Genomic DNA, 12,742 nt, shown 5'->3' with positions numbered 1-12,742 from the left:
TAAGTGTAAAATACTTTTGACATAATGCACACTTCCTGTAGATTTTGCCTGAAAACTGACGTAGCCAGAGGAAGAAATTTCATTGTTCTTGTTAGAGAGTACATTATCATGCAGTGTTTGTTGTCTTATTTACATCTGTTTAACATCTCCTACAGAACAAATTAATTTTTCCAATCTGCACCACATCTAATGTAATCTTTAAGGCTCTTGTCTTCTTTCCTAAGAGGCACAAGAAATTTCTCTAAAGGCAAAAAAAAAAAAAAAAAAAAAAAAAAAGAAGTCTAGCTGGATTTATGTATAAAATAGGGCACCCAGTTGAAATTGTGTGTAGCATGTAGAGGCAGGTGCAGGATTTTTGGTCATGCACGTAGCCTGAATTTCCTCCCACTGACAAATCAGCTTAGATTTCCTTATTAGCTCAGTCATTAAGGAGACAAAAACTTTGGGATCTAAGGACTGAATCCTTAAACCATAAAAAATCCATTCTGGACAAACTTCTTCAAGTTGCATGTATCAATAGATGTTTCATTATATTTAAATATGCTCATACATGTTGTTGCCACAATGATAATAAAACAAACTCCTTTTATATTCTTGATGCATTTTTATTGGGGAATTTGTAGACACAGTGCCTATTATGCTGCCTAAGGTTGCAGTATACCATGTAAGTTTAAAAGCAGCATCCATTACAGCTACATGAGGGCACTTTCCATACCCTGCAGAGAGGCTGCCAGTGTATGCAGCAACAGAAGCCCCCTGAGAAAAAAAAATTGGATTTTTGCCTCTACTTTACCACATAGACAGTGTTTTTGAATGGCAGACTCATTTGCCAGGTTTTGTGGGTGGATGTTTATGCAAATGCCTCTCCTCTGTGGGCTGAAATAGCCATCCAGTGACAGGCCAAAACTAACTGGGTTGAAATGCAGAAGCCATGCAGCTGAGAGGCTGAAAGCAGTGCATAATTCACATTAAAATCTCTAGCTCGGCACAATAAGAGCTTGATAAAATACACCACATTTTGCCACCCTACACAATACTTTTCTCGCTTTAAAAAAAAAAAAAGGAAAGAAAAAAAAGATGTTGAAGCCATTTGACAGTGTTTATCCACACAAAGAGCTTCAAAGACTCGCCCTAAGAGCTGTGGGGCAAAGCTGCAGCAGACTCACATGAATCTTGGTCATGTTTTTCTCCAAGAGCAAATTTGCTGAAGCTCACTTGGAACAATTTAACACTGTAAAGAAATTTGTCATATGAGAATCACAATTGTGGTTGTCGAAATCTTTTTTTTTTTTTTTTTTTTTTACCATGAGTTGAATTATTTCTAACTTCTGTGAAGCAAAAATCTCAAACTTTCATTTCACACCAAGTTGTGGTTACATATAATGAACTCAAGCTCATAGTGCTCCCTCTTCTTTCCTGAGTAAGACGGTTGGACTATTTACTGGTGTTACAGAAGGAAATAAGAACTCATTTCTCTGGTTTATGTATATGTTGGCAAAAAAGAAATCTAATTTGTATAATAAGATGTGCCAGTTGTTTTTGCATTCATTACTTTTTATGTTTGCATTCATACAGAGATCTTTTTGAAGTCAAAGTAAAAAGATCACAACAGTGGCTACGCCTTTGATTCATAAGGTCTGCTTATCATTTACTCATAAATTGCAAAATAGAGACTGGATGCGCTGTGATGTCAAAGGAAGACATGCCTTATAAATGGAAATGCTCCCATGACAATTATGTGTTGTCGTGGGGGTAATGAAACAGCGCAGTCTCAAACTGTTAGGTGTCTCTGACAAGAAAAAAGAAAAAAAAAAGAAGAAAGAAACATCAACTTCAGCCATACAAGCATTAAGCCTAGACTGACTGCACAGCAGTGTTCCATATGGTTATGGTGCAATGTAAAATTAGCTGGAGTGGCAGAGTTAAGGTGAAAAGGTCTGTAACAAATAGTGTTTTACCCGAGACCTCACTTTATGCATTGCCTACGATCGTTTTCATTGACATAACCTCAACTTTAAATGCTTGCCGCTGTGCAGATGCCTCTTTGTTCAGAGCTATAAAACGTATATAAAAATGGAGGAAAATTAGAGGATTAAAAAACAATCGAGCCAATTCAACATTTTTTACTGCAAAGCTGGTTGTTGCCTATTATTTGTTACTTTGTTACTAAGCTGAAAGAGTTGGACAAGAGCTTGAATGCTAAACAGGCAAATCTGTGACATTTCTACAGTGATTTGTGGGTAGTTGCTGGAGCTGGTGCAGTTTGGATATACAGGCACACAAATCTATGACGGTTTGGAATTCATCACTTGAAAGATGCATACAGGTGAGACATTCGCACTAATAAATCAGACATGCACATTTCCTCATTGCTCATGCAGGATTTTACAGGTTAAGCGCTGCAGCTTTTAGGACAAGAGGTGTTGCCGCCTTGCTTCACAGGATTAGATGCAACATTACATAACCCATTACTCTGATTACAAATCCTGCTGTAATGTGACATTATTATAGGCAACAACTGTTACAATTCCTTCTTTTTTTTACAATTGTGTTTACTGAAGGCTGTAAAGGGAAGTGTTGGAAAATAATCCTGGATTCATGCTCAAATAAAAAAATGCAGGTTTAAACCTTACTCACAGCTGAATGCAGGATAAACTTTGGCTTATTCATTGTCATTATTGTGAGAGGTCACAAATTTGAAATCTTTTTAAATACTGGTTCCTTAAACTTTGTCCCAGTGATTGGAAATCATAGGATCCTTTAAGAAACTATAAATATAATATAAATATAAATATATAGAAAATATAAATCAAAATATTTAAAGAATTATTGCTCACAAAATAGAATAAGACTAGGGGATAATGGCTTAGCATTTCATGCACCTTTTCCTTTGTAATGCTGTTAAGACATGGTGTCAAGACATAGTGTTATTTTAGTCAATCTGAAGTCTAAGACAAGAAAACTTTTTAGGAAGTCCTTATACTTGTCAGATTATTTGACAGCAGAATTTGACTGGATTGGTGGTGTGTTTATTTACTGTGCAGCAGCTCCTTCACAAATCTGATTTTCAAGGAAGAGTCTCCCAGGAAAACGTTTCTTTAATCTGTTTTTAGACTTCGTAAACTTTAAAAACCAGTCCTGTTCGCTGTGGCGATCATGACGAAAGCAAAGCTTTGGAGGAAAAACGAGGGACGATTTCATGAAAAAATATAAAAAGTCTCCTGTAACATAATGTAAAATAAGAGGCTGATTGATAATTGATTTTAGGTCAGGGACACAAGCAAAATTTCACTGATAGAGATGAGCCTGGACTTAAATACAAGCAAATCCTAGAATCAAACACATGCTTAAAAAAAACAAACAAACTGAGAATGGCTTTTTAAGACTGAATATTATACACCTAATGATTCACAGAGCTGCATGCTCAAGGTTGTGCAACAACCCTCAAAGTCCCCAGACATAATCACAGTATAAGCATATTTCAAAAACTGTGGACATATTTCAAAATGCAGTAAGGAAACCAAAGATTCTCATCAAACTAGAAGCCTTTAACAAAAAGAATACAGGAAGAATAAATGTATACCTTTTGGGGGAAAAAAAGGTTTTCCTTGCCTATTTATTTATTACCCAGACTCCATGTAATAGAGGCATTTAAATATTAAATATAACTAGTTATATTATAATGTGATACTTTTTCAATAGTCTCACTCTGTAAATATTATCCCCAGTTTTTGAATTGATATTCCAGGTTTACTCATTGACTTTTGGTATTTAATGGCATCGCATCTGCAGCTTAGTTCTCACAACACAAGTCTTTTAATTCACTGTGAGACAGTTTGCATTGTTAGAATAGTTTGCATTTATACTGGAAAGTTAACATTACCGTTTCTAGTTGTCATGCTGCTGAAATACAGCCTCAAGACTGAGATCAGCAATCCATGTCAAATGAATAAAAATGTTCAGAGCTGATCTGCATACAACTCACAATCAGGTTATTACTGTTAGAAGCACAGCTAAGCCAACAGTTAGAAATTCTGGCACTGTATTCAGACGGTCTGAATTCATAGTTAATGCTTTTAAAATACTGAAAATTATCCAATTACATGTTAAATCTGTTCCTTAACCAGGTCAACAAGACAATGTAAGATCAGCTTTTAAAATTGAAGTCTGTTTAAAAAATCTAAATGGAATTAACCTTGCCATAAATTGCACAGCTTTTTTCGGACCCTTCTTTTATTGGTTATACAAAGCTAGCTGTGAAAAATGGGGTTTTCAGGACCTTTCAGCACACACTTATCAATTTAATCTTTGTTATACTTGAGGCCTCATGTGGTGGATCCCATGCTTTACTGTGTCATCCATTTGCAATAGCTGGAAAATTGAAGCTCTTTGTGCTTCCAAAGAAGCCATTTGCATCCATGTGACAGTGTGAGTGGTTTGAGTAGACATTAAAACACGACAACAGGTTTTGTGGTTCAGTGTCACTGTGTTGTATGACTGAGGAGTCACTCTTAGAACCTTGTGATTTTTTACATCCAAAAATAGTCATGAAATCCATTTGAAAAATATGTGCATTTTAGATGTGTATTTTTATGTCAGGCACAGAGAGAGAGAAAAAAAAAAACTGCTCATATACCTCCAGACTCCATTTTTTTTGCCAAGGAATCAGTCTTGTGAATCTTGAAGTAATTTTGGGTGTGATGTTTGACCTCATTTCAGCCGTTTCCTGTATGTTTCACAAATCCCACTGGAATTGACTCAAAACTGTGTAACTGATTAAAGCATAGCATGCAGTCATTCCACACTCCACATCATCTTTTTTTTAATAGGCCACTTTCACGCTGATTCTTTAGGGTTCTTCAATCTATAAAGTTCTTGTATTGCCCTTGTCATCCCCCAACAACTTTTCTGAGCAGTTCTATCCCAGTGCAGCAGCCTCAGGAAAGTATATGAATCTGTAAACATATATTCAGGGCAAATAAACTGAACTTGACAATCCAAAACCTTAAAATACGAACACTGTTTACACTGGAGCTAAATGCTCCACTAATTGAGGATTTTAGGGTGGAATTAGGACATGGAATATTCTAGACATTTGCCTTAACTAATGACAAATAATATATGCCTCAGACAAAACAGATTTAGGGCTGTTGATCTGAGCTCTCTCCTTCACTGAATTGGAACTAAAATGGCCTCTAAGTGTACTGAACAATGGGGCTGAGCATAATGCAGTGTGACTACTGAGTGACTTGACTGAGATCCAAAGTGAATAAAAGGCCTCACTATGTGAGGCAGCTCAGCCTCGCTGCTGCAGTGCTCAGGACTTTGGCGGGTGACAGTGCATCATAACGCTTCACACACATTTCATTTGCCAATAAACCCCATTGTCATTTTCCACATGGCACATTGCCTCTGTCGTCAGAAGCTATAATGATCAAATAAGCATCTGCGTGAAGTCTTGGTGTTTTCTCTGAAATGTCAAATTTGACTCCCTCTTTTGATTCAGCACTGGTTGGCTTTCCATTGGTGAATGAAAACTAGAAATTCCCAAATAATTCATTTTATTTTATGTGTGTAATAAAGAATGAACATGAAGTTTTCTCTCAAGTGGTATCAGAGGATGAGGACTGAAAGCTTACGTCAGAGTCATTTCTAGCCTACTTATTGTACTAACAAAGAATTAGGAGACCCAATTTGTGGACTCATAAAATATTCATCTGAATATTTTGCGAGTTTTACTTCTTTTGTTGCATCATCCAGTTTGAAACAAATTATAAACCCACAGCTCCAGAGAGCAGCTTTCTGTCATTCTTTTTTTTCCCCCTTTGGCCTAGTATTTAATCTCATAGACATAGGAACTACAGTTGGGTGCATTCATTTCCCACAGTCAAAATAATGTTTGGATGAGAAAACTCAGATTGCCCTTTTCATTTAAAAACAAATGCACTGGTAAATGTAATTATGGAGTACAATAATGTCAGGAATCAAAACTCTTGCAGTTCTTGGTTCCATTAAGGCTTCACATCAGGAATCCTGACCGATCATGTCTGTCACTGTTTGAGTTTTTATTAAACGTGAACACCGTGGAGGACATGCGACACAGCACGTTCTTCTCAAACAATGACACTCCTTGACCCCGATCCTTAAAAACTGCCAAATTCTAACCAAATGAGACAGAGTCAGACATTTTTCTTTAGGCAAAGGCAGATGACATGAATTCAGTTGTAAAACAAGGCAATCCTTTAAAAAGATGCTTTTTTTAATTCTTTTTTTTTCCTGGAGCCAAGGTCACAAAGGTCTACCCTCTCTGTAGGCCAGTAAGAGGCACTGTATGTCTCTTCATGCTCTTGTGATAATTCGTGTCATGATGGAAAATCTGAAAACTGTTCTGTGGCTAGCTTTTACTTGGTATTTATTAATGTTCTCCGAAAATACAGACAGAGCTGTAGTCGGTCTAAGCATTCATTGGGTTGAAAAGAAGGAAGGGGGGGGGGAAAACATCAGAGAAAACAGGCAGTTACTCATTCACCTCTGAGCAGCTAAGAGTCATCAGCCTGCTTGATTTTGATTGTGAGGGACGTGGGAGGGAAACCACACAAACAGAGAACACCCAAGAAAAAAAAAGATGGAGAATTTAATCTGCCTTGCTGTGAGTGCCACTGTGCCACTGTGTTGCCTCCTCTTACAACTTTTTATTCATGAAATGGGAGACCGAGGTAAAAATAAAACTGCATAAATGAGTCACCCAAGTAGTACATCTGGATTTTATTGTGTCACTGTGGTTTTCAAAATACCACAATATCAAGCAATGCAGCCTGTCTTCTGTCTGAATAATCACCTTAAATAGTTAAAAGCTTTAACCCTTCAGCTTTCCTCCTCAGTTTACGCAGTACCCTGCTCAGTGGTGTGGTTGGAGTGTACAACCTCCAGCCCTGCTGTTCTTTGATGTGCTCCAAAGCCATGCTCTTGCAGGAACTGAGAAGATCAAAGATGTGCGATTTTTATCAAATGGAGCTCTTGTCGACTGTTTGTAATGCTTTACTCTTCATCAGAAACACCCACCCTGTCACCATGATGGAAACACAGCGCTCTTTTAAACCCAATGGTGATCTCCCCGTTATCCAGATGAAAACGGATTTATTAAAACCTCCCATCAACCTACACTATAAATAGAAGCTGGTAGAAAATCTTTTGAGAGGAAAAAAAAAATAAGCTGTGCTCTTAAGCTGTTATTAACATGCTGATAGAAAAAAATGAAATGTTATTTTGGTGCAGAGAATTTTCTGTGAAAATAAGTATAATGCTTCCTAGTAGTATTTTTGATATGGATATGAGATTCACTAAAAGATTAAATTATCTGACAGAGTGGACAGCTGAGTCATACTTGGTTCTACTGTACACACTACCATATTGTAGGCTAAACTGTAAAGGTAATTTGCATCAAATATTCTAAGCATTATTGCTTAAGGGGCTCTAGTGGTGATGAAGGTGAATGGTACTCAAAATGGACTCATCATCCAACCCTGATGCTTCATGTGAAAATGGGGAGCTGGAGTAGCTTATAGTAGTATTACAATGCAATATTTCTCCATGAAATCTGACTTAGTGCATTTCAAAAACATGCCTACGGTAAAATGTAATTCAGGTTGTGGCAGAAAGACTAAACCGCTGAACTGTATCAATCAATAGTCACCTCTTCTTTTTGATTAGAAAGCTACAATCTGCTATCCAGGATGCTGTATCTGTACGTTCCATAATGTACCTACTAAGTGTTTTTCCACTCAAAATCTAAAATGTTGACTCTTTATTTTCAGTTCACTATACAGTGATGAATGTCCCTCCTTTGTGTCTCATAGTAAATGCTCCCCACCTCATTGAAGTATGCAGCAAATTCCTCAGCTATCTGTTAAAACACAAGCTAGTCTAGAGGGGCTTTCTCAGCAGTGAAAAAAAAAACAAAACAAAAAAAAAAAATAAATAAAAAACAACAACAACAAAATGTCACCTACATGTGTTAACTACCAAAGCTCCCCCTGCTAACTGGTAACGCTAAAGCTCAGACTCATTATGATCTTTATCAAACAGGTTTCTTATTGACTGTTTCTGTACTTGTCTACTTATGAGTTTGTGGATGTAATCTTGTTTTGCTTGTGCATTTGTGCATGTGTGAACAGTGCACGGCTCCCATGATTCCCTTCTGTCAGCCTTTGACTACATGTAGTTATTGCTCATTTCCAACATACAGTAAAAAGACGTTGCATTGCTCTATGGCAACACGGAACACGTAGCATTATCAGAGAACAGCTCTGACATTACTAATCTTTGATCAAATTATTTAAGCATGTTTAATTATGGAATTTTTGCAGCACTAAAGAATTTCATCTTACCCACAAATTTTAAATGCTGCTTTGTTTGAACAGTGGGTGCCAATTGTGTGGCATAAACACCGGTTAAAAATTAAATGTGTCCATATACCATTGCTGGTCTTTGTATGGATGACATTGACATAAATGTATAAACATGCACACAAAACTATCTTTTGGATTTGCAGCCATTTTAACTCTGTGCTGATGTGCACAAAAACAGCCATTTTAAATTTACAGCAATGATAGTGCATTTTGAATTCAGTCCAACCAAATGAGAGACCCCCTTTGGGTGGTTTGCTTTGTGCTGGTGTGGTCTTTACTACACCCAACTCCTCTGGCAGCTTTGTTCCTGAAGTTGACACAATTCAGAGCCAACTGCAGTCCACATATCTATGTGTGCTCTTTGTTTCATGGGCCATCACACTTCAAACATGCATTTAGGGCAGAGGAAGGAGTGACAGGCGTGCACATTTCATTGACATGTTTACTATCTTATCTATGCAGACAGTAGAGCTCATTAAATCTACAGCTAGCTCAGCAAAAGGAGGAAGATGACAGGATACTCACCTTCTTTAGGGGGTCGCTTCACTTCCGCGCTCAGATTGCAGATCTGCCCGGCTTGTAGTTGAGGTGACAGGCAACCCTCCGTTTGTGGATTTAAAGGTAAAACCACGTTGTTGAGCATGAGCATGCTCTCTGATTCTCCATCGCCTAAATGCTGAGGACATGTGCATTTTGTGTAGACGATCCCACATGTTTCCACTGTCCCTTTCTCTAGTTTCAGGCAGTTTTCCAGCCATGTACAAAGCACTTGACACCCAAACTGGCTAGGGCTTGCCTTATTAAACACCAGAAACTCCACAATAGACTTCTCCTCCTCATCCAGCTTCTGTGGCGTCAATCCATTATAATCATAAGGGAAAACTCTCCGCAGTTGAGCAAAATTCTTGTCATACAGCAAAAATATGTAGTTATTCTTTGAATCACAGAGATACACTATAGACTCATTCACTTTCAACAATTCGTTAATCTTCTCATGTGAGTAATGATCAAACTGATAAGCAAGCAGAGAATATTCAGAGCAGCTCAGGTCTCGCTTGTATAGCTTAAGGTAGATGCTGTATTTGGTAGGGTCTGGGTTCTCCAGCGTCCATGTACAGTTTGTGTAGTTCTTGGGAAACATTTCAGTCACTGAATATGATCCATAAATGACCCCCTTGACCAGAGTGGAACACCAATAATCTTGGGCACCAGTTAATCCAAACATAACCAGAAGATAGGTGGAAAATATATAAATCAACAGGTTTCGAACAGCCTTCATCCTATGTCATTTGGCCTGCAAGGAGAGATGAAGATGATTATGCAAAGGAATGTTAAAGCAAAGCACATGAGAAGCACGATAGGTTATCTCTATCAGGTCTGACTGATGTGCTTCACATGGTTCTTTCAAAGTCCTGCACTGGAAAGAGGGTGGGAGACACATTAACCTCAGCAACATGTCTTTTGTGGCCCCATCCTGCCTACTTTCTCACTATACTTTGTGCAAACATTGCCACCTTGTGGCTGCTTTTGGGCTTATTAATTAATTTATTTTATTGTGGGAGGTGGGCGCAATAATGTGAGTCATTTAGACATTATCAATTGGGTCATATTTGGAATGGCACAATCCCAGGAGATATTCAAATGTAGCTATTTAGAATATCTGACATCAGAAAGACAAACAGTGGATTATTGGCGTGCAAGTCGGCGCAGCCCTGGCGAGTTGTGGGATGCGTGGTTCATTTTACGCAGTCACCAGGATCTTTTCAAATCAAACTGTGCTCTTTCGAATTAGGCTGTTACTTCACAGGACAGTCGGATAAATATGGGAGAAGACAAATTTACACGTTAAAACGCATTTCTGCGCGCTTCCCATATGGTCACTTTGTCCTCATGTGCGCTTTCAGTCCACTGCACGACCCTGCCTGTCTCCCAAAATTCATGGCTTGACATATTTGGTAATGCAATTTGATAAAGAGCTAGTGTTTGAACGTGTGTCTGTGTGTGTTTGCGCCCGTGCGCGCGCGCCTCCAACTGTGCTCGTGTTTGAGAGAAAGAGGGAGAGGGAGATGGAGAGAGAGGGAGAGAATGCAATGCGATGTCCTGATTGCTTTAATCCTACAGGCAATGCAGCTGTGAGCAGTGTCACAGCAGAACGCGCACGTGTGTGCGCGTCTCAAAATGTGTATGTGTTTGCGTATGTGTGTGTAGGCGTCCAAATCCAAAGTAGGCTGTAGGGAACAGTTTTCTGAGAATAAACACGTTTGCGGTCTTCAACTTCTTTTTTGAATGGTGAAAACCTGCCCGTCACACCACACTGGAATAAATATGTGTCATGTGAGGATTTGTGGAAACGGCGCAGAGTTGGATCAGCTTTTGCAGCGATATGTAAATCCATATGATCCCACAACCTTCCCGCAAGATTCATGACCAGGGCTACACCAAAAATCAGTATTCTGGAGACGAGAAATCGCTCGTCAAGAGAATCTGATTTTTATTGCCGGGCATCCATGAGCAATTTTGTCTCGAGAGGAAATATGAATATAGAGACACGTAGGGGCTACATCTCATGCGGTGTCAGTTCAACGCTCGGTACTTTAAAGTGATTTTTGCCTCTTAAGAGAGAGATCAGCTCTTAAAAATCATCTGTTAAGCATCCCAGACTAATGCGAGCGGATCAACGCACGAAAGCCTTCGTGATGAATAGACGGGGCAAATATTTAACAAGAGAAGGCTAAACTTTAACTGAGAGATGACACATGAAAATTGGCTTTTTCAAAAGACTTGTGCATCATTGATAATAATCAAAATAATGAGAATTAAAAACATCTTACCTTACACTGCGGAAGCTATGGCTATTTTCCCAACATTGACCACATCCTTTATAAATAAATTCTGCAGCCCTCCAGTGAATCAATAGTCCCCATTCTCCACAATAGAAGTCCGGCGCAACAAGATGGTTCAATGAAAATGGAAATAAAATGCGTTACACTCCGATCTGCCCGCTCATATCCCCCACCGTCTTTTTCTTCTGGGTTTTTCCCATCAGAACACAGCGCAACAACACACGACAGCCACCGAGCAAGAGACACAGACGGAGAGAGAAAGACCAAGAGGGACAGAGAGGGGGAAGAAATTCTTGGAGTGATGAGAACCGAGCTATTCTTACAGTATTACCATAAATTAAATTGGCAGACTCCGCGTCTCTGTTTTCCCACTGATTTCTCCTGTAAGTCGCGTTACCCCTGTGGTCTGGAAATACGAGAGGAAAAAAAAGAAAAAAAAATCCGTAGTGGGTGGATGTGAGGTGTTGGGGGCTTGTAAGTTACAACACAGAGAGAAATAGACGCGCTTTGCTTGGTGCTTGCAGAGCTCCAGGAGCAGGCTGCAATATCACGTCACACTCAGCCGCTAAGATAAAGCACGTACGTACGCTTCTTACTGCCGCTGCGTCTGGCACCACCACCACTTTCTTCCCTGCCATCCTCCTCCCCTTTTTCTTTTTTTTTTCTTTCTTTCTAATACAGCCTCCTCTTAATTCAAGTCAAAAGGGTTTCCCCCCTGAACTGGACCCTCTCAGACAGCTCTGCGCTATGCAGCAGCAGCATTCTCTAAGAAGGAATATTTTCATGGAATTTTGTTGTAATCCCATTTTTTCAGGACAGGGGAGTGCATGAGCATAACATGATCATAAGAACCACTGAAGAGCTGCATCAGTAGGAACAAAACCTGGGTGATGAGTTTGTTTTCTTCTGATCTCCTGATGGGTGACAGCCGGTATTTGGACTGCGTGCACGCTGGATGAACAAATACTCTTTTGGCAAACTTGTGCTGTCTTTTGAAAGTTGCTCTAAGTTACGCGGTCTTTACAGGTGCAACCCTGCAGCGTTTCTCTCAGCATCTCTTCAGACATTCGTCCACAGGGGAACGCATGTGCGTGTAGCCATGGGATCGCTTTCTCTGAAATTTCCTCTTTTTTTCCTCACATGTTTTGCCCTGATTTTCTGGGAGACATTAATTTAACAATCAACAGTCTATTAAACTCAATGCAAAGCCCCGGGCTTAACCAGATTTGTTTTTGAATATGCACTATGGCTTCTCAAAAGCCTTCTTTACCTATTGACTGAATTCATGGGAAAAAATAGAACTGTAATGGACATGATGAGGAGTTTCAGTCATCCGAATCACCTGCTGGTCAGATTGCCATTTTATTGAGGATGATGGAATGGTTTATACTCATAGGTGGGTGTTCTTTATCATGCACAAATAAAGCATTCAATACAGAAATGTAGATTTATCATCTTCACACTTATACAATAAAATACATATATCTTTGA

General features: G+C 39.0%; 1 protein-coding gene across 8 annotated transcripts in view; it reads right to left on the bottom strand.

The window, feature by feature from the left end:
- adgrb3 (adhesion G protein-coupled receptor B3) overlaps nt 1-11,719 on the bottom strand; it is a 106,106-nt gene extending 94,387 nt beyond the window's left edge. For 2 of the 8 annotated variants that reach the window (XM_042010294.1, XM_042010296.1), the window contains exons 1-2: nt 11,240-11,719; nt 8,934-9,702 (exon numbers count right to left, since the gene is read on the bottom strand). In XM_042010294.1, coding sequence (XP_041866228.1) covers nt 8,934-9,687 — 754 coding nt within the window. In that variant the 5' untranslated portion in view covers nt 9,688-9,702; nt 11,240-11,719. The remainder of the gene's footprint in view (nt 1-8,933; nt 9,703-11,239) is intronic. The other 6 variants (XM_042010293.1, XM_042010291.1, XM_042010292.1 and 3 more) reach the window with 6 other exon arrangements.
- Nucleotides 11,720-12,742: the final 1,023 nt, after the last annotated feature.

This window comes from Melanotaenia boesemani, chromosome 16 (genome assembly GCF_017639745.1).
Source record: "Melanotaenia boesemani isolate fMelBoe1 chromosome 16, fMelBoe1.pri, whole genome shotgun sequence".
NCBI classification, from domain to species: domain Eukaryota; kingdom Metazoa; phylum Chordata; class Actinopteri; order Atheriniformes; family Melanotaeniidae; genus Melanotaenia; species Melanotaenia boesemani.
This window is presented reverse-complemented; position numbering and strand designations above follow the sequence as displayed.